Raw genomic sequence first — 27733 nt, 5'->3', positions numbered from 1 at the left:
TACAGTATACTATATCTTCATTTGCTTTAGATGGTTACTATAGAAACACAGTCAAAACATTTTAGTATAAAGGTTTCATTTACATTTTCGAGTTACTCTAATTGTCTAAATATGATTGTATAGATAGAATTCATTCATTTTGCAAATATGGAAGGTGATATTTCTCCAAATCTCCAAAAGTGGATAAAAAGGTGCTTGAAAAAAGAATTTGAAGCAAATATACAAAAATCATTGAGAGAAGACGTGGATAATATTAATATTGCTCAAAAGATTATACGTTCAAAAGAAATGTTCATTTTAGTGAATTCTATAAGAGCTACAATCGTTGAACAATCTACTTCGAGATCTACATCAACTCTACTCTTCGATTCGCAACCACAGTCATCCTCCTCTTGCATCAGTGATCAAACAAGTGAAGATTGGAATTCTCCATTAAATAACGATGAATGCTATAACGTTATTCTTGATAAAATTAATCAAAATAAACCTGCTCATGTAAGATTAGCTGGTTACGAAATTTTATTAAAAAGTGAACTATCAAATTTAAATAATAATCCCATATGGGATTCGCTTCAAAAATCTTTATTAGATGGTCTTATAGATGAAAGTAGATCTATTTTTGAAGCTAGTTTACAGGTACACGCTAAATTGCTCTCTTGTTTACAATCGTATGATGTATATACCAATTTATTGAATGGTTTTAATGCTCAATACCACTCGCAAAAGACATTTGAAATTTTACCTACATTAATTTCTGGAATTAATTTTAAATTCTTTTTCCATGAAAGAATATTTCGTATCATACATCTAATACTTCGTTATCATGAAGAAAAGTTAAAAAGTGCAAGAAATCCTGATAAAACTATAGAACAAATGATAGAAGAATTTATAATATTTTTGAGTACACATGAATTTGGAACTGCAACACAGACAAAAACATTAAATATACTGAATATTATTTCTGTATTAGAACCACGTGCTGACTGGAGTAGAAAATGGATTGTTAGTCTTGCTACTAGAAAAATATTTCTAACTGCTATAGGAAAATCACCAAATTTATTACAACAAATAATGCATTATGTACAAAGAGGACTGGAAGAGCCTCCTCATTCTATAGCAGCTTCTATTTACGATGATCCAATGGAAGTTATTATTAATGGAAGTACAGTGGAAACAGTAACTTATCTTCATTGTTTATGTTTTGTATCCCAACTCTGTGTTTATAAAGCAGGCCGTGAACTTCTAAAGGAAAATACATTTGACATTCCATTTTCAGTTTCTGGATTTTTAACTGCTTCTCTGAGAGCTTTAAATAAATTATCCATCGAAACATTAAGCAGTGTATATGATGTTTCTTGTTATGCTCTACAATTTGTTTTAGACCAACCAACTATATTATATGATTATGAATTTTATCATATTGCACTATGTCATTTATCATCTTTTTCTGAAAATAACATTAATATATGGCCACATACATTAAATATTATTCTATGTATGTTAGACACAGCAGATGGTTCTACATTTCTTATCTCAGAATGCAAAGAACATACAGTAAATTTTGAAAGTAACATATCTAAATGTCCAGCTATGTTTATTATAATAATAGCATCAAATATGTTACGACAACCTTTATCCATAATGAATGTAGAATATCTTGTTAAATTATTTGAAGTAATACAGAAGTTATTTAACGTATTTGATGCATATGAAATAATACAGTATAAAGTAGAAAAAGAATTTTATCCTGCTGTATCATATTTTTATAAGAAATTAGATAAATCTTATTTTGAGAATGAAAATAAAGCTCAACAGATAAATAGGTAATTTAAATATATATGGCATCTGTTTTTATTAGTTAAATATAGTATTAAGAAAGTAAAATTTTATTTATAGTGCGATTAATACATTATTACTTAAGATGGTATCTATACCATATGGATTGAAAAGTCTTGTTCAAGAATCATCAGTATTTCAAGAACTAATTGAAGGATCTACTGCACCTTTAAGAATGTCATGGACATCAATTGAAGTAGTTAACTTTGTATCATCTGCTGCCTTTTTTCATTTGGGGTATAATGTAATTGCTAATCTTGCACCCCATGTTCTATCTACCTTACTCTCAGAAACATGTAAAATACTAGAAGATCCACACTATTTTCATGACCCATGGGATCATGAAAATATTCAGAAATTTTTACATATACTAAAAATTTTTTCTCTTAATTTTAAGTGTAAGAATAATGATAAAAATTTTTCATTATGTCATACTAATTTAATTTTAATTTATTTATATGAATTATTTATTTTTTATTTTATAGGTTTTTGTGCATTTATGTCAAATATAAAAGAATCATACAATAATGAAGAGCACAATTATCCACTTAATTTATCAGAATTATTTAATGATTCAATAAATCCTGAATCAAATTATCACTATTTAGGGCTTCTATCATTAAATATTGTGATTTGGAATTTGAATATTTGTTTATATCTATTAGAATTACTGAATTTTCAGGTAATACATCTACATGCTATAAGACTAAGATATTTTCATCTCTTCTTTTTTATATTTTTATAATATAAATCTTTCCAGAATATCTTGTTAGGATTTCAAAATTTTAATACAGAAGTAATAAGTGAAGAACTGAATACAAAATACATTGATGATTATACTTTAATACAACATAAAATTATATCTAAAACATATTTTGTTAAAAGTAAAGATGAAGAAGAAGTTTCAGAACCAGAAGAATATAATCTACCAAAGTTACTTCCATTGGAATTAATCAAAGAAAATTCATTCTCAGAAACCGAATATGGCACAGAATTAGAAAGTTTGCTTCGAGAAAATAGATCTGGATTATTAGATAATAATTGGGTCCAACAAATTAGAGAAGCGTATATAGCATCGCAAGATCCAATAAAAGTAAATACAGATTTTTTGCTTTTATTGGGTTCAATTTGTTAAGTTTATCTTGTTATATTTTTATAAGATAAATTTTTTATTTACTAGAATACAGTATTAATTCAACTAGTGGATCAGATGCAGAAAGCAATTCCTACTTCAGAATGGGGAGAAATCTTTCAATGGAAAGAAAACATATCATCAAATATAGATTGTTGGTTTTCAGAAGAAATACACGGAATTGATTTAGTTCTGTATTATGCAGAACAAAATGATGTTTTGAAAAATACAGTTGAAATGAAAGAAAAATTACAAGAATTTATAAATGCGTGTTATGCATTTATACAATATGAAAGACCAGCAAAATTTGATGGATTTGATTGGTTTTTATCAACAGTATTCATCATTTGTAAAGGAGACGTTGACAGGTACACACAAAATTACCAGTGGAAATTAAATTTTTGCACAATATAATTTTATATAAAAAACACAAACATTTTATAATTATTAAATAATTGTTTTATTTTCTACTATTGTACTTCATACACATATACCTCAGTTGACCGCGAATATACCCCTGGTAGCAATTTCTAAATGCTGCAGTATCTTAATAAATAGATCAAAAACTTTCTGAAGAAAGTAATATTGAAATTGCTACTACTTTTTTGAGAAAAGATTATGGGGTAACTCTAGCTAGTCAATGTATCATCATTGGTAGGTCTCAGGTTGAAAACTTGGTCATCATTGCAATGATAATGCACATAAGACAACTATTTCACATCATTGACCTATATTATATTATGATATAATAGCATATGATAATTACAGATGTAAAACATTTATTACTCAATTAATTCAATTCCCAGTAACTCCATTTTTATGGTGTAATTTGGGAAAAGTTGTGGATAAAAATATTAAAGAAGAATGTGCCACACAATATACATTTATGCAAATTTTAGAAAGCATTGTTAGTAATGAACTCCCACATATCAAATTTGCACTTAAGGTATATATTGAAAAATAAATTTCATTCTTATTTGCCTTCCATCACAGATTATTATGTATTAATTTATATTTCAATGCAGAATGCTTCTGGAGTGGATTGGTCTTTAATATGTAATTTAATGGTATCACAATGTTTTTGGGGTATACTTCCATTGCCCCAAATTATGCATTTTTTCGCAATTTGTGTTTTGTTTTCGCCTGATTATATAATATATTATTGTGTATCACTTTTATATCATTGTCAATTTTCAATAATGGAAAGCACAACGAATGGAAAACTGTGGCCAGAACATATGGTATGTATCATAACACATATTAAATATAATGCCTACATATTGTATAATTTATCTACGTTATTTATATAGGTTTTGGATGATTATCAATGTCACAATTATATCAAATTTATGGATTCATTAGACAAAAGATATGGGAACAAAATTTTACCAAAATTTTCGGTTAAAGGATTTAATTAAAAAGAATAAAATATAAAAATAGCAAAAAATTTCATTTTTTACTGAATATTCATTATATTAATAAAACAAGATAATTATATACATATATACAGGGTGGTTGGTAACTGGTAGTACAAGCGGAAAGGGGGTGATTCTACGCGAAAAAAGAAGTCGAAAATATAGAATAAAAAAATCTTTTTTTTTTTAATTTTTCCATCGAGACAACGATCTACAGTGAGATCCGTTATAAGGAGACGTGATAAAGTGCACGCGTACCGAGCGAAAATTCAAAGTCGATTTTCTCGAAAACAAAGCCTCAAACGAAAAATTTTTATTCTATATTTTCGACTTCTTTTTTCGCGTAAATTTACCACCAGTCACCAACCACCACAATATATATATATATATATTAAATAATAAAACCAGCTTTAAATATGTCAACACAAAATGACTTTTAAAACTTATTTTAAAGTAAATTTATATGTATGTATGAATGTTTACACATATATAACTATTGTTGGTATGATATAATATTAAACTCTGCTCAACTAACAAAACATTTTCATTTATTTTCTAGTAAAATTCACATTTTGTAGCTAGTTTAATAAACATATCTCATTGTCTATAAGAATGTTTCCACTTATTTTTATGGAAATTACTTTGTACGTAGTATGTGCAATATTTATACAAATCGTATTTTATAAACTCAGGAATAAAATCAGTTGTAGGCTTTTTTTTATTTGTAAAATGTTTTAGAACTGATAGATAAATAACCTTATGTACAATAATGACACGATATAGTCATATAGGTTTTGTGTTAGTGGAATCAGTCATCATGAATAGTGAACAGTTTTGCTACTTCATTTAAATCATCATATTTTGTGCCTCTTGCAAGCACCTGTAACAGATACATATATAAAAGAAATATATCTTTTAATATATATTTTGTAAAAACTGAACTTTCTTCTGTTCTACACATTTCATGAACGTACCTGTCTAGCAATAGACATCCGATTAAAGATGTTCCAAAGAACTATGCCAACCACAATATCATCACGTAAATAAAAAATGACTCCTTTTCCAAAATCATCATATTTTTTAGGTTCCTCCAGTGAGATTTTTGAATTATCGGAACATTTTGATTTATCTGTTTCTTCTAAGCTTGATTGTATTTGTGTTGAATTCAATTTCTGTGGTTCAAAAGTACATAATATATAAATAAAGTTAATTATGATTGTATTATTAGTATACTATTCATTACCTTCGTATCTGAAGATTGTGTGATTTCATTTGAACTATTAACAGATGTTATCGAAGCATCTGACTTCGTTGTTTTTACAAAAACTCCTACAGTTGGCAGTGATGAATCCACAATACCAATTGCTTCATATCCAACCTCTGGTCCTAAGTCGGACCAAAACATTGATTGATGTAGATATGGTTTTCCTAGTTAACACAGAAATACAGATTTTATCATTTTTCATTTTATCTTAATTTTTATATTAATAATTAACATAGCATATATTGAGAAAATCTTAACTTACTTGCACCAGTCATATTTTCTCCTGCCAATCTTCCTGAGATTACAGCATGATCATGATGTTCTACTCTTCTTCTACCAAGTCTAATGTCATAAAAGCAAGCTGCATCTCCAGCAACCCAAAGATTACTCCTTGCTTCTAATTCCGCATTAACAAGAAAACCGCCTATTTCAGGATCTGTTTCTAAATGTGAAGCTTTTGCCAAATCAGTATTTGGTTCAACACCTACTGCTACAATCACTTGATCGGCATCAATCTTTCCATGTAAACAAAAAAAAGAAAAAAAAAGAATGATCACTCACTTATCAACAAACTATCACTTTCATTATTATTTTTATTTTTGTGTAGATATTTAAATAAAACGTACAACACGATTATCCGAAAGGATAAGTGATAATTGTCCACCTTTATAAGAATAATCTTCTACTTCAGAATTAGCAATACAATTAACACCTTCTAACATTGCTTTCTTTGTTGCCCATTCGCTTAAGTATTGTGGTAATACTTGATCCATTATAAATTTCTCTTTATATACTTGATATACTTTTCTATTCTCAGGTACTAAATAATAATAAAATTAATTATTATTTTATGTTAATAATTAATTAAACAATGGTATTAATAATAAAAGATGTAATAAAAACCTACAATTACGAGCCAATGAGCAGGCAAGTTCCGAACCAAGAAATCCTCCACCAATTATAACTGTATTTTTATACTTAGGATCATGCACAGCATCTTCTAAATCAAGAAAATCTTCTTTTGTTCTGAAGGTTACGATTTTATCCTTAAGTTCATCTTGCATTGATTCAAAAACTGGGAGATTTTTAGGTGACGCACCTATAAATATATTATAATGAAAATTGTATGTAAATTTTAAATATAAATTAATTATACTTACCAGTTGCAATAAGACACTTGTCATATTTTATTTCATAACCATCATCAAGCATCACAGTTTTGTTTGGAACATCAATTTTTGTGACTTTCCAGCCTGTGGCTACAGCCACACCACCTTTATCAGATTGACTCAAATTAGTAATATCTGAATAAAATTCTGGTGGTTCATAAAATATGCTGTAAACATAATATATAATAAACTACTAACTATATAAAAACATAATGAATTTCTATTTGAATAAATGATCATTCGATTATTACCTTCTTTGAGCACCATTCCATTGCTTAAAAAGTAATTGCGCACTTATTTTTCTATCTCTATTATACCAAAGTTCTTTGGATAATGGAGGTCTCATATATGGCAAATCTTCTTCTTCTGTTATTACTAAAACCTAAGGAAAATACTGGTTATGTTATTAGATCCTAGTTCAGTAAATGAAGAAACAAAATTATTACAAAGCACCTTAGCTCTAGGATCTCTAGATTTAATAGACCTAAATGCAGAAAATGCAGCTGTTCCACCTCCTATTAAAAGATAAGGTATTTCTGAAGGGAATGAACTAGAAGTAGGCGGAGATTTAGTTTTTTCAAGTGATCTTCTAAGTCTCCTTCCATTCTTTTTTCCTAATTATGTGACATAAACATAAATTAATCATGAACATCTACATTTAAAAAAACATTTTATAAGTACAAGCTCTTATTCAACTTACTCTTACTTACATCCTTTTGAGAATCTGTTTTTTTCATAGTAAACCAATTTGAAGAAGATATCTACATGTTTCAATGAAAATATTAAAAAGAAAGAAAAAAACAAAAAATTTATAATATTATAATCTGTTATAATCAAGAGTACAAATAAGACATGATATACAAAGCAATCTCTAGTATCATACCGCATATATTGTAACTCCTGCTATGAACAAGGTTGCTAATATTTTCCAATATGGCGATGAAGGCTTCTTGTCATTTGGTTTCTTCGAATCATCTGGTTTTCCGCAAATTTCATAACAAGATGGTGGACAAGATGCATTAGGATGAGACTCACATATAGGAACAATTCTGTTTTGTTTGGAATAACTACTTTCAGGTACACATTCTTCTGGTTTTATGGTGGTCCCTGGAGGTTTAAATGCTTTATCATTTGTATTGCTACTATACCATAAATTATGAACACTAAATATTCCTAAAATCAGAAAAATATAATAATAGTTAATTTAAGAATAATTCTCATTAAACATTAATTTAGAAATTGTTTAAATATAAATAAAATTAGTAATTGTTTTACTGCAAGAAAAATAAGCATTATGAAATAATTGTAATTGAATAATATGCTCTACACAACTTTTAGGCTTCTTTTAGTAAAAGGATTTTTTTCATCAATAACATCATATGAAACAAATACATTGAAAAAATGTATACATTGTCTGGCTTTGAGGTTATATCGCATGGTGTACTTTCAGATAAATAAACCGGATATAAATTTAACAGAATATTAATTGAAAGATAGTATCATCTGAATGTGTATATACAATTATAAGATTTTACTGTCAATGTTTGTAATTAGAATGTCAAATAAAAGATTTAACTTAATATTTAATTGGAAAATACTAACAAGTTCAGTAGCAGAAGAAAAATTGATATAAATTAAAAACTACGTTTTTGAAAATTAAGTATATCAGTACTTACCAACATATTTTGAAGGTCGACAATAGTGATTGGCATATGAATGTCTCGTAAGTTTTGGCAATCGTCCTATAACTCTACCGTAGCTTAACATTTTTGACGGGCCAATTTTGGCCTTACGCAATATGGAGGAAGCGCGTGTGGCCGGTTCTATTATCCACACGCACGACTGGAAGTCGCTCTATAGTTTTCCCTTTATACTTGAATGGCACAGGACACTCCATTACCAAATTTCTTTGGGAAACAACTTGCCGTATTTACGATACATCGATTTTGAAACAATTCCAGAGAAATTTGTTATACAGCGGGAATAAGATTTGTAAATATGTTAAAATATTTATTACAATTTTAATTTATTAACGAATGACAGCCGCGCATACTCTATATAGATAATCGCGCAACTTCATGCTAATACAAATGAAGCATACAGAACGTACATATGTACCTATCACTTAATTTTATCATCTGAAATATATATTTCCATTGTAACACAAAATTTGAAAAAATGTTTCTTACAGAAATTACATAGTTTTATAGGAAGCAATGAATAGCAAAAATAGTTTTATTGTATGTTACAGAAAGTTAACGAGATAAAAAGACCAACTTTGTATTTTTATCGAATGTTACATTTTGTTTGTTTGTAAGTTATAGCCATTTTGAAGCCAAATTCAACGATCTATAACACTCAGAATGCCACTAAGTATAATACTGATATGTCAGCGAAAATCGTATAAGCAAAGTTTTCTGCGTAAGTAATAAGTATAATGTGATGTTAATCTTCAACTCTTTACAATTTTTCATTTGTTTTTCAACATTCCAGCGGCATTTAAATAGAATTTAAATTCTTCTTTGTGACTTTCGCTGATCTTAAAATATTTATGTATACTGTTATAGCTCATTGAATCTGTCTTCAAAATGACTATATATGAATATATATACATGTACATATAACATAAATATATGATTTTTTCTTATAAATCATTATATTAAACTATCATTATTATTATATTAGCTTAAATCTTTTCCTTTTCCTTCCTTGAGGATCAACAGAAAAGCTAACGTTAAAAATTGATAATACATATGTTTTTATTTATGTAAAAAATTTCAAAGAAATTTGTTTTTTTTAAGTAATTTTATATATAAAGTGTGTTCTTAGTGTCAACATATCAAATGAATCTCAGGGACTCTTCTAATTTAATAGGGAAGCTTGATTCTCCTTCCAGTAAAAACCGCGCGATGAACCGACATTTTGAAAATCGTAGAAATTTTCTCGATTAACAAGTTATGGGACATCCTTATCAATTGGTCATAAGGAGGTGTGTAATTAAATACTTAGGTAGTAAATACATATGTACAAATACGTGGTCAACCGATTTCTTGGGAAGTCAAATATTTTTACCATTATAGGTATACAAGATATATATATGATGATTTTAAAACACCTATACATAAGTTTGCATATGTTCGTTTAATTTGGGCAAATGAAACTGATTAATGAGTAGAGAAAATAATTAAAAACGCTTCCTTTAACGTGAATTAATATTATATTTTTGATAAGAAATTGTAATTATGTATAATAACAATTACATTAGTCATACTATATATAGTATTATGAATTGTAAGTTAATATGAATTATTTAAAAAGTCGAAGGATAATCGTTAAATATACATTGTATTTTTACTTACTTTTGTGCAAAAACATATTCTGACTAATTCATTTATTAGTACCTATACAACCTTTGTAAGATTCAAGGTGGACAACAGTGACTCATATTATTTCCGAAAATGGTTCGTCTGCACCTTGAAATTCTTAAGATCTGATGTATCATCATCATTATTGTAACGACTTTACTATAGATATGAACTTCTTTGAAACCAAATTATTCAACTCCTTATTTTGTATTTAAGCAATCCGTATTTAAGCATTCAATATCTTAAAAAACAACTTAATTTCGTGAATTTATGTATCACAAAAAAGCAGCATAAGTAATCATAAATTCCAAAGTAAAGTTTTAAAAATAATATTTGTAATCGTTATTTTTTTGTAAATTTCAATTTATGGAATAGCTCAGTATGGTTTTTGATTCTTGGCTTATATTACATACATATAGTTTATTACATATGTATGTCTTGTCATTTATAAACAGTATCATTTTTAATTAAGCGTAAAATTACACTGTATATATTTTTAATACTATTGTGTTTAATGTCCTTAGTATTAAATGTATGAATAATGTACATATCTTTATTTCTTGAATGTATCATGTTATTGTTTGAAATAGTACGTAGAGGTATAAATATCTATAAAAGAATATAAAAGATAATTATGGTAATAATAAAAATAATTTTGCGAAAACTAAGAAATGGCAATTTGCAGAGGACGCTACTGTCTTATATATTCTAAGTTTACTGTTGAGCATCAACCTAAAAAGTTGTAAATACACAATTCGTAGTTGTTTGGAACAAAATTGATTTTTCAACATGACAATTTACATATAAAATTGCTGGTAAATTTATAATAGAAATGTGAATTGTATTATGTAAAAACATTGGAATGTTTTGGTAAAACAAGTCTAGATATTATTTTACGCATTTCGACTTTCTAGTGAAAGTGTAAATATGTTTCCTCAATTAAATTGCAAATTATCAAATATAATTAAATCTAGAAAAAGGCACTTTCGTATTCTTTCGTTTCTAAATAAATAAATGGTAAAAAATGAGTTTATGTATACAATATTGCAAATTTAGTTTTGTTTGTAAACTGATCAGCATATACATGCGTTGTTTGATTAGAAAGTAAAAAAAAATTGCATTCAGAAAAATATTTCGAGCGATATGCATAAATTATTATTTTTGATATAAAATATCTAGAATTGATAGCAAAAATATTTAGAAACTAAACTTTTGCGAAAGGTGCATTTTTTTTATAAAATATAGAAACTATGGTAAGTTTTAAATTCTAAATAAAAAATGGAAATATAATGTTAATCTATGAAAAACTTTTGTAAGTATACATATAGTAATTTTATTTATTTTTTGTTTTACAGACAAATATTTATAATGATTTTGTATTTAATATACATAGTATAAAATATTTTAGAAAATAACATGAAATATATTATAATCAATAATTATTTTAATATCATATATTAAATATGTAGCAGATATAAGTGTAAATCTGAGATAGGTTATTAAAACATAGAAATATTATATCAGTCTTTTAAAATCAAATAAGGAGGGTTGTTCTTATATGTACCTTGTGAATGTTCTTTTTATAGACAAAGTTTGACCTCCTTGTCTTCAATATCTATTGCATTTAAGTGCCAGCTGTTTCTCAGTGCTGATCATGCTACAACAAAACAGTTAAATCAAAAATTAATCATGCCAGATAGGTATACTTTTCATATATTTATAAAACATTTTAATCACATAGTAAAGAATCTATGCTAATTATATGAATTACTGTATTTATTATCTAATTATAAAATATCTGTTTATTAAGAAAACTACTTTTGGAGGCAAATTTAAATTTTACGAGGTGGAATAATAAAATATTTCTTTTTTACAATATATCTGATTTAAGGAAATATTATTCGACACATATTTATTTTTCAATTTTATTTCTGAAGACAAGATTATTATGATAATTATATGTTGAATTATATGAAACACAAATTTTCTATTATTTATATTGTTCAAAACAAATTTACATGTTTTTAAATATTGTTAAACATATGCTAAAATGGTACATATTTTGTTAGGAATAAAATTTTGGTTAGTGCTGGAGTAATGTGGGGTATAACTTTTTACTGCCTCTTTATTAGTTGTAAACTTTCATATTCAATGGCATTGTTAGATTTTATTTCTGATATTTTGTTTTAGTCAGTGTACATTTGCATAATCTGAGATCTGTAGTGTTACTTATATAATTGTTTATTAGTTTTAATACACTAATTATAATTTTATATGTAATGATTACTGTGTGTTATATATCCTATCTATTTATTAATCAAATGGTGAATATTAAGTATAATATTTAACAGTAAGTAATTAATATTGTTTTATTGTTTATATTTTACAATGTGTATTGTGTTTTATTATTTGTTATGTTATTTATTGCTATAGACTAATGGTATTTATATAATGGAGTTTGTATGTGTGTTATTACAATTAAATGTTAATAATACATACTATTATATAGGAATCAAAAAATGGAAAACAATGAAGAACAAAAATCCAATATCAATGAAGCTAGCACATCTGTACCTGTAGATTGTAAATCTGATTCTCATCTTGAGACAGAAGAAGAAAATGCAAAGGGGTAAATTATTATTTTTTTAGTTGAAATATAATATGATTATTTTCTTAATTTATATTAATATTTTTCGTAATTAAATGTGTATCACACAGGCAAAAAATACCAAATTTTGTGGTAGGTGGATTAATAGGAGCATCACCACCAAAATTTGTTTCTCTCGAAGAAATCATAAATGCTGCAAATGGCATGAAAAATATGGCATTAGCACATGAAATTGCGGTGGATAAAAATTTTCAATTACAAAAACTTGAACCTGATGATGGCACAATTCATAGAAAAGTAAAAGAAATTATGCATAAAGCTTTTTGGAATTTATTAGCAGAGCAATTAGATGAAGATCCTCCAAATTATACACAAGCGTTGGTTCTACTAAAGGAAATTAAAGAAGTAGTATATTTATATGGCTTTTATGAAATAATGTATGATTTTTGTATCTACATATGTTCAATAATCTTTCTGTTTTATAGACATTAGATGAACTAGTATTACCACATCATGCAAAAATTCGAGAAAATTTAAAAGAAGTACTTGATGTGGATTTAATTAAACAGCAAGCAGAAAATGGTGTTTTGGACTTCCATCATTATGCACAATATGTGATATCCATTATGAGTAAAGTTTGTGCGCCAGTAAGAGACGAGAAGATTCGAGAACTTAGTCAAGAAACACATGTTATTGAAATATTCAAAGGAATAATGGAAGTACTGCAATTAATGCGACTTGATTTGGCAAATTTTACCATTACTATGATGAGACCAAATATAGTTGCTTCAAGTATTGAATACGAGAAAGCCAAGTTCGCTGAATTCTTAAAAGTTAATACAAATGGTCTACAATTTACAGAAAAATGGTTGTTGAGGCATTTTGATCCAACAAATATTATGAGCAGTTCGTCTGACATTAATGCAGCTCGTCAGCTTACCCATTGTCTTTTAACTGAAGCGTATCTTGATCTTCTAGAATGGGATTTTAGTCCAGATGCAGAAGTACATATGCAACTATTTGTGTTAATAATATAGTCAATCCTCGGTTATTTGAGTTAATAATAATACAAATTTTATTGCCATCATTTTTACAGACTTTGATGCTTGATCAAAGTAGATTACTGGAATTGCGTGATAAGACCAGCAGATTAAGCATTATAGGATCTGTAATATTGCTAGTAAATAATACAGTAGGTGCACCAATTCATGGTGTATCAAACTTTAAGAAGAATATTAAACAACATCTTAATGTGTTGTTAGATTCTGTACATTCAAATAAGTATGTACATAATAACATCTGATATATATATATATATAGGTAGTCATAAATTAAATTTTTCATACTAACTATTAATAGGGATTTGGAAACTGTAATGCCAAATATTGTATTACAAGTAAAAACAGACCTGAAAACGACATTGCACGAAATTAATGCTGCTTCCTTATCTCCAGAGATAGAAACATTATTAGAAGGACAAATATTGGATCTCATCAATCCAGAACATAAAATAAGGCACCTTATAAGTAAGTATTGTATTGGACCTATAAAATTTATTTTACATCTTATTTACTTTGTATACCTTTTTTAGATTTAAGAATTCGGCAATTTTTACAAAAAATAATATTATCTCAATCTACGGCACCACAACAAGTTCCACCTGGACTTTCATCACTACAAGAAGAATTAACAGCTATAGTAGCTCAATTTTTGATACTTATTTCTCATAATCGAAGTGTATTTGGAGAATATTATCAAGAAATCATTACTAATGCACTTATTAAAAAAGAAACTGAAAGTAATAAAGATATGAGTGCAATTCATACCATGGACTTGTAAAGCAATTGAGATTTTAAATCAATTTTTGTAAGGGAAACATATTTATGTGTTCATAAAATAGCACATTAATTAAAAAAATAAGTGACATATATATCTTAAAGTAACAATTTATTTGTTTTCATACGTTAAGTTTTCTAACAAAAAAAAAGAAAATAAAGAATATATATTAAAAATATAAAAACAAAAACGTTATACAGAAAAAGTTCTGATATTGATGTAAGTTATAAATGATACAATTAATTGTATGAGTGAAAAATACTTATAAAAAGGAAAAAACAATTTTCACATATATTGCAAATAGTAATTATTTGTTTTTAACTATATGCAATCACTATTTTACATACAAGTTAACTGTAACTTAATCTTTACTTTGTAGTTGCATATTATGATGAGCTGCAACTTATTTTTTATATTTGATGCTTTAACATGATTTCCAAATGTTATTTTAAATATTGTATTCAAAATTTATAATGAAAAAATATGTAACATATATTTGTATATACACGCAAAAATTAAATTAATTCATATTTAAATTTTATTGCATTTTTTGAAATAACTAAAATCATTTTAAGTTTATTTATTACATCAAATGTAATTCATAAATTGCTATATGGATTCTAATATACATACAACATTCTATTTTTTTTAATAAAAACACATATTTCCGTATTTTTATTAGAAAACTTATATTATAACTTATATTTATTGTATATTATACAAATTGCTTTTGAATATCAAGTAACAAACGTTCACTGCTAAAATATAAGTTCTTTAAAACCATAATAATATATATTTATTTATACAATCCTATTGCACAAAGATATTTTCTAAAACTTTTCCAAAAAAATGTTAAACAAATTCGAGATATATGGTTGAACCATCCTATAGAATTTTGAGATATGTTTTGCAAAAATCATCATGTTAGTTCAAAACGGCGTTACTTCTAAAACAATGATGAAAAATTGTCAGACAACACAAGATTTGTGACCACAACCTTAGGCTATACTAATATACAAGAACCAGGATGATCTTAAGCTAAAATGATCTCGCTTCAACATGATCTTGAACTGTATACTGTTACAAGTATCTCAGGGGTTGTGAGATCTTGAAGATGTAAACTCAGGAAATAAATATGAATCTATATTAATCTAGATATGGATAAAGCTATAAAATATGTTTAATTCGTTAATACTTACTTGTAACGTGGTTTTAATAATAACTCTTTATATTAAAATGTTATGAATCTTTGAATTCTTTTCTATGTTTACTGTTACGTTTGTGTATTTGTGATCAAAGTAATATGATTTTCAAATACAGAAATGTGTTGCTTCTTTACAAAATATTTAAAACCTAGAAATTGTGTTAGATCAATAAGGGATTATAATATCACACATTAATTGGTCTACATATATATTTATTAATATATATAAAATACCTATAAATAAATGAAGCAATTCCTTATTAGGGGAAAATAGATTTTGAAGTATTTTCAACAATTCCTCCAGATTGCCTGTTCTTGTATAGTCCTGTATCATTTTCGCAAATATTTTATAATCAGCTTCTGATAAAGATCGTTTTACCTAAGGAATGTATTATATGCAAAGTTATTGCAACATAAATTTCTTGTTAATTAAACTTTTATTCATTATGTATATTTATAATTAATCATAATTAGTCATAATCGCAGATGATTACTTACTTCCTTTAAATATGCTTTGCCTAAAGCTTTTTTATCAGTTTCTTTATTATTAGTTTCTTCAAATATTTGTTGAGAATATGTTGTATTGTCTGTATGATCCCTATTTACACATGAAGAAGTTGAAGCACCAGATAAATGTTCATTAAATTCTATTGGTAACATCTTTATTTTCCTTTTTTTTGTGGCAGGTTCACTGATATTTTTTGTTAGTTCACAAGTGGTATAATCACTTCTTAATTTACAATTACTAAAATTAATTACAGGCTTTGACTCTGTTTCTAAAAGTTCAAACAAGTTTCTTTTTTGTGTTTCAACCAATTGTTTACTTTTCTCATCTTTCTTAGTATAAGAATCAATATTGAAGATATCTTTAGTTGAAGGGGTTTCAATTTTTTGCTTCAAAGTAGCTTTTCCGGTGCGAGACACGGTTGTATCAAATGATGCTGATATTGCTGGTAATGAAACATAACTGCTTGTAAATTGTACACCAAGCATATTCGGTTGTGGAAACTAAAAATAATTATAAAGTAACAATACTTAAGTATGTTTCCTTTTTTATAAAATTAAACTTACAGTGTGTCCTGCATATCTGAAAAAATCTTTTAGCTCTTTCATAATAATACCAAAAGAGGTAAAATTTTTTATATGAGGTCTTAGCCAAGCAGATAAATGTTTCTTAAAACTTGGATTATCAAATCGACAGTCACAAAGAATTATAGCTCCATAATCATTTTTATGGCGTATTATGCGGCCAATGGCTTGGTTAACAGCTCGTGATGCTTCAAGCTGGTACCATTGTTGACCAGACAAAGCCTGAAGAGGAATAAGATGCATAAAATTAACATACTTGATGAATGTTTAATATCTCAATTCTAATTACCTCTTTATTTTGTTTTTTCATTTCTTCTAAATACCGTTGTTTTAATATAACTCTCGGATCTTTTAAAGGTGGAAATGGAAGACCTGTAATTAATACAGCTCTTCCATTTGCATTAGCAAAATCAAGCCCTTCACTCACTTTACCCCTACAAACTGCCATAAAAATAGCACCTTTGCAAGAGGGATCTTTAATTTTTTCGTAATACTCATTCATAACATTTATAAAACCATCTCTGTATTGAGGTTCTACATATATAGGCTGATAAATATAAATAAATAAGTTTTACTATCTTAGTTATAATATATAACTATAATCATTTGAATATTATTGAAATTAAAATTAATTGAAGGTAATTACTTTACGTTCTGCAATTTTAGTCCATAAACCTGTAGTTTGCCACTCTTCTTTACACTTTTTCATTATTGGGTATGAAGGAAAGAAAACTAATAGACCATGAGGAATAATACAACTAAAGTTAAGCACTGTTCGCCCAAGAGATGCTATATATTTTGGATCATTTCTAAAATACAAATTATGTTTTTTACATGATGTATTATGAAAGAAATTATATATTATATACAACATATTTAATAAAAATACCTTGTATTAAAAGAAGAATTTAATGAATAACCATCAGGTCCTTGACTAAGGACACCGACACAAATTTGATCTCCTTTCACAATATGCGGATTTTCTAATTGAAGTTCAATTGGTATTCCAAGTTCAGATATGAAAGGTTTCAAAGGAGATAATGTACCACTTGTTAATATTATTGAACGCACACCTTGGTCCATTATTTGTTGCATACTTGATTATTGTAATTAATATACAAATACATCAATACAGTCTATTCAAAATTAAATGCAGTAATAAAAGAAAGATTTACCTAAATCCAGGACTAAAACACCAATAACTGATAACTTTGCTTTCATTCTTCTTAAGTATTTTTTTTGTTTCCCAAACTTCATTTTGTTTTGTTTTTTTCTGTTCTTCTAATTGAATATACACTTTATAACATTGTTTGATTTTTTCTCTATAGCGTGGACTATTACCACTGCTAAATACAGTTTTTAATAGGTCACTGAATTTCTGAAGTGCATGACCTTTTCTCGTAAATGGAGAAGTGCTTGTAGTTGTTAAGTAAAAAGCAATTTTCTCCAACTTTTCTATTACAAGTTGTTCTCTGCCATGAGTTAACTGTTGAATATATTTATTATTTTTATCTACTTTACACAATTATACAAATTAGAAAATATTAATTATGTACTTGTGCCTTTCCTAGTAATTCAAAAATGTATCCACCAGGAAATGTATCTCCCTCATTGCGGTTTAGGATTTCTATAGCATCAATAGCTTTCTCTAATTCCAGAAACATAGCTTTTAAAATACATAAGTCATCTGCAGTAAAATCTTTTACAGTATTTCCTGAATTTTCCATTGAAAAATCATTTTCTTGTTCAACATTACTAGCCATATCTTCCATTACAGCTGTTATTTCATCAATACACATTGCAATATCTGTACTACATATCTACAGAAATTTTATGTAGAATAAATTCTATATATATTTTACCAACTTAATTTTACTCAATTTTTCTTAGATTGATAATAATTGCTATTAAATATAAATTAATTTAATACCTGTAATGATGCTGCTTCTTCACATGTTTTCTCAATATTGTGTGCTTCATCTAAGAGAATAATATTATTTTGGATATCTATGCCTTGTGTCTTCCGTGATTTTGAATCCAGTAAGTAATTATATGGCATAAAGGTAATATCTGCATTCTGTTTAAGTTCCCTGGACAAAAAGTATGGACAACATTTAAATTTTTGTCCAGCTTTTACTAAGTCTTCTATATCAAGTACTTCTTGTTTAAAAAGAGGATCATCTTTCCTGAAACATATATTTCTTCATCAATACTTTTTGCTAACAAAAAAAATTTATCAATTTTATCAAATATTAATATTACAGTTTTTTTACCTGCTTTCAACATTATTGTAATAGAAACATGTCCTAGATTTGATTTTAGAATGACACATATATATTTTGTTTGAACTACTAGTTTCTTTGGAAACTTCTGGATGAATACAAAGCTGATCTCGAGATCCCAAAACAGCTGTGCTTACATGTTTATAGGAAGTTCTTTTTAATTCTTGCATCGCTTGCGAAAGTTGGGAATGAGTTCTAGATGCATAGATAATTTTTGGTGGTGCCCAACCTAAATTACTAGTAGGCTCGGAATCTCCTGTTCCTTCTTTAAGTCCATTACTCAATTGCTTAAAAAAATGTCCACCAAAATCAGGCTTCTCAATTGCACCAATTAATGATTGTGCTTGTAATTGAGCTTTCTTTGTTAATAACCAACTTAAAGAAGAACATAGAAGACTGAGTGTTTTCCCCGTACCTATAACATTTCTATGAATTAGTTTTAATATTTCTTAACTAATATATAATAATAAAAAAAGTGAATAATACCAGTTGGAGATTCCAAAACACCATTTTTACCGTTTTGAAGACATTCTATCACTTTTACCATATATTCTTCTTGTATCGAATATGGTTTAAAAGGAAAATTTACAATAACGTTATTAATTGTCACGTCTGGCATTGCAACGTTATAAATTTTATGCAATATACACAAAAATTAAGATTTTCATAACATAAGAAATGTGAATCTCTCAGTCAGCATTTATAGAAACATCAAGATCGCATTCCCGCCAAATTCTGAGCTACTTTGATATTAAATTACATACACCATTAAAGTATTTACTTATATACATATGTATGTATAAGCACTAACTGATACTAAGTATAAAATTTATATTTGTTCTGATACATATCTATTACATATAATTAACTTTTCTTTCTAAAATTATAATAAAAAGAAAATAATAGGAAATATATATTTCGTTTATTAGATTTCAAAAAAAGAAAATATATATGTAATAAGGTATATAATAAATATTTTATTTTCGATTTATCAGCTAGTTTATTTTGTATAAGAATCTATTTTCAAGTATTAACAACACCTATAAGTGGAATATATATTAAATCTTTTGCTAAGTAGTAAAGGCTCGAGATTAGGTCATTCACATCAGTGGCATCAGTTGAATGTCAGCTGATTTCATGTTTGACCAACTACTGTAAGAGTAGGTAATTCTTAATTTTTCTTCAGGTTAGTATACTTCTATTATCTTTCATTTTTTGGTTTCTTGCAGCAAGTATAAATTATTATATGTCAGAGTTGTTGTAGCATTCGAATTTATAAAAATGAATAACATTAAAACTTATTAGTTAGAAAGACTTAATATTTGTTTTTTAAAGAGTAATGACCATTGGTTATTGACCTTTAAAATAAATTACCGAAGTCCATTCAACATTCCTGCATTTAAAACATGCGCACCACATACGACATAATAAATATGTATTCGAAATAAGTTTTTGACAGTGATAAAATATGTATCTATTGAATACATTTGCGTCTTCAAGATTTTAAAAATAAAGACTAACAGAGAGAAAAGATCGGAATAAAATTTTTATATAAAATTTACTTTAACAAATGAAATATTTCATGTAAAGATAAAGATAATATAAAACTTGAATCTGAAATTCTGTGATCTCAATATTCCGTGTGTTCAGATAAGTTCTTTGCCATAACGATATCTCTGCATATATACTCGCATAAATATATTATCGAGAACTGATAAAACTATACTGTGCATATTTATATAATTAATTGAGATGTTAGTCATATTATTGAAGAATTATATTTCATTTTTATAAATTATTTAAATTTTTTCGATATATATTTTCCGATTGTGTTTACAATTTTATAATTTTTTCAGTGTTCAATTAGAACATAATTGTAAAATGCGTTTAGTAATCTGTGATACAGTGGATTATGTGGCAGAATGGTCTGCTAAGTATGTTTTAAAAAGAATTAATGATTTTCAACCAAATGAAAACAAATATTTTGTTCTTGGTCTTCCAACAGGTATGTATTACTGTATATATTATTATCTTTCATGTATTACAAATAGAAAAGAAAAAGAAAAAGGGGGGAAATATTTAATGTATGTCCGTTAGCAACGATTGTGGAAAATAAATTTACAATGGTTGATTATCATCTTTAGGTGGTACTCCTTTAGGGATGTACAGAAAACTTATAGAATACTATAAAGCAGGAAAAATTTCCTTCAAGTATGTAAAAACCTTTAATATGGATGAATATGTTGATTTGCCCAGGGACCATCCAGAATCTTATCATTACTATATGTATAATAATTTCTTTAAACATATAGATATAGATCCACAAAATGTACACATTCTTGATGGTAATGCACCTGATCTTATAAAGGAATGTGATGATTTTGAAATTAAGATTAAAGAAGCTGGTGGTATTGAATTGTTTATTGGTGGTATGTAATTTGTAATATAACAAATAAATTCATATAAAAAATTAGTTGGATATAAGACAAAATATTGTGTTTCAGGTATTGGCCCAGATGGTCATATAGCTTTCAACGAACCAGGTTCATCTTTAGCATCACGTACAAGAGTAAAAACTTTGGCACAAGATACGTTAGAAGCTAACGCGAGATTCTTTGGAAATGATATTTCTAAAGTTCCTAATCAAGCATTGACTGTTGGTGTTGGCACAGTGATGGATGCCAAAGAAGTAATGATTCTTATCACAGGATCTCATAAAGCATTTGCTCTTTACAAAGCAATAGAAGAAGGAATTAATCATATGTGGACTGTATCAGCTTTTCAACAACATCCTCGTACAATAATTATTTGTGATGAGGATGCAACTCTAGAATTACGTGTGAAGACAGTCAAATATTTCAAGGTATAAAATATAAATTTCCTACAATTTTAAAAACTTTTGTTTAAAATATTTGAAAAGTAAAAATTTTAGATATTTGTATTCTAATTGGAACTTAATTCATAACTTTTGAATTTGTATGATATATGCAGGCTCTCAGTGCTACACATCAAAAATTGATTGAAGAAGATGGAGATGCAATCCTTCGTCGTTCAATACAAAACAGTTAAAATGGTAGTTATATTTTTTAACATTGCATAAATATGGATTACATATCTGTATTTTTGTTTTCTGTTTCTTTTTAAATTAGAGCAAATTGAGAATTCTGTACTCCTTATTTTGTTGTTTATTACAAAAACATTACATCTTTTCTTTATGTTGTTTATATAATTAATCTACATTAATAATGTCCATTAATTGTTTAATAGTATTTAACAGTTTAATAACAATTTATTAATGGTATTGTATTACGGAATATTACTTGTAATGTTATAATTTCATTATATAATGAATTATCTGAAAAATTATTATAAATCGTTTTTTTGTTATGATAAATTGTAAAATGTGTTATTTTTACAGAATTTATGGAATATTCACAGCAAGCTAATTGATGAAAATGGGAAAATATCGATTTAAAATAATATAAGATATTGTTATACATATATGAAAATGTATAAAGTCTCGCATAAAAAGAATTTCGATGGATGTGACGAACTTTACACGGTGTACGTGTACATTATGCGAAACAATTGATATGAAAACTTTATATGATATATACACATTTGTTTCAATAAAGCACGAGTTATAGTATTGTTATTGTTTCATATTTTTGTATCAGTATATTTTTTCATAAATAAACTTATGCTTTTTGTCACAAAATTTTTATCATATACTTACCTTTTCATTCTGTGAAATGAACTGTAATATAATTAAAAGAATACTTCTAATTAACAAGTGTGTCTAAACGTGTAAAAGGAAAACATAAACTTTAAATAAAATAATTTTTAAGATGTTACACGAATAAAAAAATTTTAGAAAGGAAACACGGGCATATATTTTGAAAGATTTGATTTCCTTCTTAAAATCGAGGTCGAACTGTAGGCAACAAGTGGGAGAGATCGTGCGTAGAAGCGATCATTATCATGAAGAGTACATGATAAGTGGAACTGAGGACAATACGTAAGTTGGTTATTGGGATCGTACTGACTTGCCAGAAAGAACCGTTAACATTTGTATCGGATAGAATTGCTGATAATAGTCACACACCGAAGTAATTGATAAGAACATTAATCTTGTGATCTTGTCAGTAGTCGATCTTATAAATTCAGTCAATATCTAAAACCTACAAATTGTTCTTCGGTGCTTCTTTCGCCAGGTGTGACTGATCGATCGAAAACTTACTATTAGATCGTTTTTCTCTCGTTCGCGTACTTCTCTCTGCTATAATAATGAATGACAACAGCGATGCGTTTACAATTAAAAATGTTGTACTCCGTGATATCGAGTCGGTTCTGCGTCAAAGGATCGGGGATCATATGATCATCGAGAATTATACCAGCAAATCATTATTACCCCCTGGAGAAAATTACGGAAGTTCGATTTTTAGCGTCGATGTTGAATTGAAGGATAAAAATACTGGAAAGAAGGAAGCTCTTCATCTTATTGCAAAGATGTGTCCACCAACGGAATATCAGAGAGAAATTTTCAACAGTTCTCGTACATTTATGAAAGAAATCTTTATGTACGAGACTATTTTACCAGCTTATAACAAGTTGGAAGTGGAGTGTGGATTGAGGAAGAACGAGGTGTTCGAGATTTTGCCAAAATTTTATGGATCTAGACTGTCTCTACAACCGGATAAAGAATTCGATGACGATGCTGTTATCCTTATGGAGAATTTGAAAATTGAGGGTTACTACACAGGCGATCGATCTATAGGTATGTATATTTACTCTGGTATAATTTGTTAAGTAAATTCTTAACTACCATTTGTCTTTGAGAATAGACTAAATTTTAATTTCATTATTACAGTCTAGTACATAATTTTGGAAGTATTAAGGACAGGTAAAATAATTATATTAAATAAATTTTTGTAATACAGTAATTTAATAAATAAAATATCGAATAATCTGAAAAAATATGTTTATATTTGTGGTAATGACAAAAATATGGGCGTATGTATACTATCGTTTTATAAAATTGTACATCGTTTTAAAATGTAGCTATCTTTTTAATCATATCTCTTTGTACTTTTTACGTTTAAGTTCAAAGGTTTAATTATTCGAATCATTTGTCCGATAAAAAAAGCGGGACACTCATTTTTACAACGAAATGATAGTGAAATTTCATTTAAAGTTTGCTTAAAGCGAAAAATGTTAACACGAAATATTAGCGGTTTGATGTTATGTTTATTTTTAACATTATATATATAAATCAACTCTCTCTTAAAATCGTTTAAGATTGTTAGTTATAAATTGCTTTGAAACAGTTCCTATCTTATGAACTAATAGAAGAAAACTGTACTGTATTTTTATAGAAAAGATTAAAAATAAAATAATATAAATAAAAATAATATTAACACGAAGTAAAACTTAATACATTCACTGAAAAATTTAATTAACATAAAAATTTATATAAAATTTAAAAAATTAATTTAGAAAAATTGAATATAAAAATTTTCTTTACGAACTATGTTCATACACTTTTAATTTATAAACTTATATGTTATTAATTACGAGTAACAATGTTTAATTTTTCTACTAAGTTATATTCAGTATCTTACACAAGTATTTATGTATATAATCGTTTGATATCTACCGAGATTCTATCGTCGAGATTTCTTACTCTGGTATTCTCGCTGAATCATGCTCGTATATCCTTGACAATTTAAAGAAATCCTTAATACGTAAATACCTTGATTTCTATGTTAAGAACTCATTCTCAACGATTTTTCGTTGTATGTGTGTATTCGATTTTTCGAATACAAAATTTATTTAAATTTTAACGACCTTTCAATTATATTTTATCGTTAAATTTTCTTCATTTCGATCATCTTATACAAATTCTATTTATAATAAATAATACGTACAAATTTGTTTGCACACAGCGATTAAATTTTACTTTAAGCAAGTTCCTTATAGATTTACTAAACCTAATATTTCGAAAGATATTTGTACTTATAAAATGAAATTTTATTTTCTTATTATTCTGTTTGATGGTTTTATACAGGTTACGACTTAGAGCACGCAGAGGAAGCAGTCAAGGCTTTGGCTAGATTTCATGCTTTAGGAATAGCTATGAAAGAGAAAAGACCTGGTATTTTTGAGGTGTTCAAGATGTACGCAAGACCTTTACAACATTCAACGGACAACACGGATAATATGTTTGCGTTGGTACTCGATCAAATAAAGAATGACCCGGAAACAAGTCCTTATTACGAGAAATGTAAGAAAATTTTAACACAATTGAAAGTGGAAGATCTTTGGGTTGACGCTCTTCGAGAACCATGGACGACCATCATTCATTCTGATTTCTGGGTGAACAATGTGATGTTCCATTGTAGCGAAAAAGGGAAAATCGATGGCGTAAAATTCGTCGATTTCCAAATATACCTTTACGGAAGTCCTCTGCGTGATCTGCTGTTTTTCCTTTACTCTAGCGTAAAGAACGATACAACGGAGGAGCAAATCGATGATCTGTTGGATCTGTATTACGAAACTTTCATAAACACGCTAAGTAAAATGGGATGTAATACGAGTCTGTATACCAAGGAAGGATTTCAAGAGAAATTGGTCGAGGATGCCGAACGTGAATTCATCCATGTAAGCTGGATGATAAAGGTGCTCACATTGGATACGAAAGAAATAGAGAATTTTGATGTAGATAAAATGCAGTCTGTACTTACGGGACAAACGGGAAATCAATTATTTAAAGACCGACTACGGAAACTCGTGCTTGCCTTTGTTAAACGTAATTGGATATAAAAAAATTATTACGAGGGTGGATCTTTCCATACCTATAAAATGACATCGTATATATGTACCTACGTAATCATAGCATATTATTTTTTAAATGATCGTATCTGATTTTTCCATATATTACAATCACAGATATATCACATCAATAAGAATTATATTCTCAATGACTAATCCAATCCATATCTGTAATCTGCAACGAAATATAATCAGTTCAATTAAATAAAATTCAATAAAATAAATCAACGATATAATATCGAGTCTAAATGACAGGTGACAATAGGAAAGAATTTGGTCGAAAAACAGATAACATTTAAAGATAAACTAAATCAATGATAAAGGATGGACTCATAAATAAACATTTGATTTTTGGAGAGAGGCATTAATAAAATTTTAATCGACATAAATAAATTATTTTCAAGAGATATAAATGTAATTAATAGTATAATAAAAATACAGTAATATTTTATATTTATTATGGTATTATCGTATGTAAAAATTTCGTTATTCCAACTATATAATTATATGTATATAATAAGAAAATCCTTCTTTTATATAAATTATACAGAGATATAAATAAATAATTTTTTTATGTGTCACAACTGCATAATACGACGTAATGAAATCATATCAATGAATTATTTATCGGAGGATACGAATATTTAAAATTTGTACATTAATGGACACATATCTTTCATTATCACGAAGAAAATAGAATAAATTAATAAAACTATTTTTAAACACAATGCGTGTATTTTATTCAACTTACGCGGAGATTAGCTTTATCTCTTATACGTAAATGAATTTAATTTCTTATGATGAGACAAACAGGATTTGTGATTAATCTCGATCTATCATCGTTTTTAAGATAAACCAATAATTTTGTTTAAGGTTATTTAAATTTTGTTTGTATTACATAATTGTTTTCAACTATATCTGAAGTATAAAGTATTAGTTCACAATTGCTTCACATGTCTATTAACGTATTCGTAACGTATTCGTTCAAGTAACGTATTACTTTGACAAACTGAATTAGATATTGTTATCAAACAAATATTAAGACAAGAGCTTAAATTGGATTTGAACATAATCCTTCCTGGATAACAGAGTTATGAAAGTTAGTATATACAAGTAATATCCAAACGTCAAAACATTGAAAATATCACGAATAATGGATTGTTTAGAATGTCTCTTTTACGAAAGAGACATTAAGAGACTTTTACGAAAGAGTTTTATTCTCAGATAAATTCTACATTTATTTTAATCTACGAAAGTAAATAATATAGAAAAATAGGTAATAATATAAGAAAATGGAAATGAAAACATGCGTATATATATATATGTGTGTTATTTATAGGAAGTTAGTATAAAAAAATAATGGCAATGATAATACTGAAGAAAGAATGACGAATATGACCTTGTGAGTTATCTGATAATGAAATATCAAGAATCGTTACAAGCGTATCTTTATCGCTTCTATAAAACAATAATTCTATAGGTATCGTCATGAAACGGTAACGATATAGAATTATTAATCAATCATACAGCTTAGAAAATAGCGATAAAATCACTATTCAATATTTTTTAGTGGAAACTTTTACGTTATAAATGATGTCGTACGTATTAAAAAATTGCTAATGTACTTTTCATATTCGTGTTTTATTAAGCTCTATTCCTGCAACACTATTATTATTCCAGTGTGTTTTTCGACAGAGTAATT

The 27733-nt window shown here is 27.2% G+C and overlaps 6 protein-coding genes across 20 annotated transcripts; 4 read left to right on the top strand and 2 right to left on the bottom strand.

Annotated features, from left to right (window-relative positions):
* Positions 1-57: 57 nt before the first annotated feature.
* Positions 58-4419, top strand: LOC117213562 (protein broad-minded-like). Its single transcript, XM_033459005.1, has 8 exons — positions 58-1823; positions 1897-2234; positions 2322-2518; positions 2597-2929; positions 3017-3336; positions 3737-3914; positions 3994-4209; positions 4279-4419. The coding sequence occupies exons 1-8, from the start codon at positions 148-150 to the stop codon at positions 4384-4386; spliced, it is 3366 nt and encodes a 1121-aa protein (XP_033314896.1). The 5' UTR covers positions 58-147; the 3' UTR covers positions 4387-4419.
* A 490-nt stretch (positions 4420-4909) lies between these two features.
* On the bottom strand, positions 4910-8895 carry LOC117213581 (apoptosis-inducing factor 1, mitochondrial). The gene is made up of 12 exons (XM_033459043.1): positions 8493-8895; positions 7700-7989; positions 7517-7577; positions 7270-7430; positions 7068-7198; positions 6808-6983; positions 6555-6746; positions 6274-6467; positions 5910-6162; positions 5627-5811; positions 5358-5555; positions 4910-5263 (listed from the first exon to the last, which is right to left on the bottom strand). Exons 1-12 carry the CDS (start codon positions 8581-8583, stop codon positions 5192-5194), a joined length of 2004 nt encoding a protein of 667 aa, XP_033314934.1. The 5' UTR covers positions 8584-8895; the 3' UTR covers positions 4910-5191.
* Positions 8896-9758: 863 nt separating this feature from the next.
* LOC117213582 (T-complex protein 11-like protein 1) lies at positions 9759-14870 on the top strand. Of its 10 annotated transcripts, none has more exons than XM_033459048.1 (8): positions 10866-10996; positions 11768-11881; positions 12691-12810; positions 12900-13194; positions 13275-13793; positions 13886-14070; positions 14149-14315; positions 14381-14870. In XM_033459048.1, the coding sequence occupies exons 2-8, from the start codon at positions 11871-11873 to the stop codon at positions 14626-14628; spliced, it is 1545 nt and encodes a 514-aa protein (XP_033314939.1). In that variant the 5' UTR covers positions 10866-10996; positions 11768-11870; the 3' UTR covers positions 14629-14870. The 10 variants fall into 10 exon arrangements, with proteins under 10 accessions (XP_033314936.1, XP_033314939.1, XP_033314944.1 ...); XM_033459047.1 differs by having other exon boundaries at positions 10882-11051; XM_033459046.1 differs by having other exon boundaries at positions 10882-11102.
* Positions 14871-15307: 437 nt separating this feature from the next.
* LOC117213580 (regulator of telomere elongation helicase 1 homolog) lies at positions 15308-19959 on the bottom strand. 3 transcript variants are annotated; one of them, XR_004488687.1, is made up of 13 exons: positions 19687-19959; positions 19192-19615; positions 18849-19104; positions 18475-18738; positions 18094-18404; positions 17808-18014; positions 17565-17727; positions 17208-17465; positions 16901-17140; positions 16328-16837; positions 16064-16208; positions 15825-15978; positions 15308-15766 (listed from the first exon to the last, which is right to left on the bottom strand). XR_004488687.1 is itself a non-coding variant. In XM_033459042.1 (12 exons), the coding sequence occupies exons 1-12, from the start codon at positions 19817-19819 to the stop codon at positions 15899-15901; spliced, it is 2991 nt and encodes a 996-aa protein (XP_033314933.1). In that variant the 5' UTR covers positions 19820-19959; the 3' UTR covers positions 15308-15898. The 3 variants fall into 3 exon arrangements, 1 of the variants encoding a protein (XP_033314933.1); XR_004488686.1 differs by having other exon boundaries at positions 15309-15746; XM_033459042.1 differs by having other exon boundaries at positions 15308-15978.
* Positions 19960-20251: 292 nt separating this feature from the next.
* LOC117213659 (glucosamine-6-phosphate isomerase) lies at positions 20252-22918 on the top strand. Of its 4 annotated transcripts, none has more exons than XM_033459193.1 (6): positions 20252-20386; positions 21057-21205; positions 21345-21629; positions 21705-22063; positions 22192-22273; positions 22619-22918. In XM_033459193.1, exons 2-5 carry the CDS (start codon positions 21082-21084, stop codon positions 22267-22269), a joined length of 846 nt encoding a protein of 281 aa, XP_033315084.1. In that variant the 5' UTR covers positions 20252-20386; positions 21057-21081; the 3' UTR covers positions 22270-22273; positions 22619-22918. The 4 variants fall into 4 exon arrangements, with proteins under 4 accessions (XP_033315084.1, XP_033315085.1, XP_033315082.1 ...); XM_033459194.1 differs by lacking the exon at positions 20252-20386 and adding an exon at positions 20415-20432; XM_033459191.1 differs by lacking the exon at positions 20252-20386 and adding an exon at positions 20554-20954.
* Positions 22919-23191: 273 nt separating this feature from the next.
* On the top strand, positions 23192-26387 carry LOC117213658. The gene is made up of 2 exons (XM_033459190.1): positions 23192-23977; positions 25268-26387. The coding sequence occupies exons 1-2, from the start codon at positions 23488-23490 to the stop codon at positions 26020-26022; spliced, it is 1245 nt and encodes a 414-aa protein (XP_033315081.1). The 5' UTR covers positions 23192-23487; the 3' UTR covers positions 26023-26387.
* Positions 26388-27733: the final 1346 nt, after the last annotated feature.

This window comes from Bombus bifarius, unplaced genomic scaffold, assembly GCF_011952205.1.
Source record: "Bombus bifarius isolate JDL3187 unplaced genomic scaffold, Bbif_JDL3187 scf7180000009125, whole genome shotgun sequence".
NCBI lineage: Eukaryota > Metazoa > Arthropoda > Insecta > Hymenoptera > Apidae > Bombus > Bombus bifarius.
Note: the sequence above shows the minus strand (reverse complement) of the source record. Positions and strands in the feature narration are given on the sequence as shown.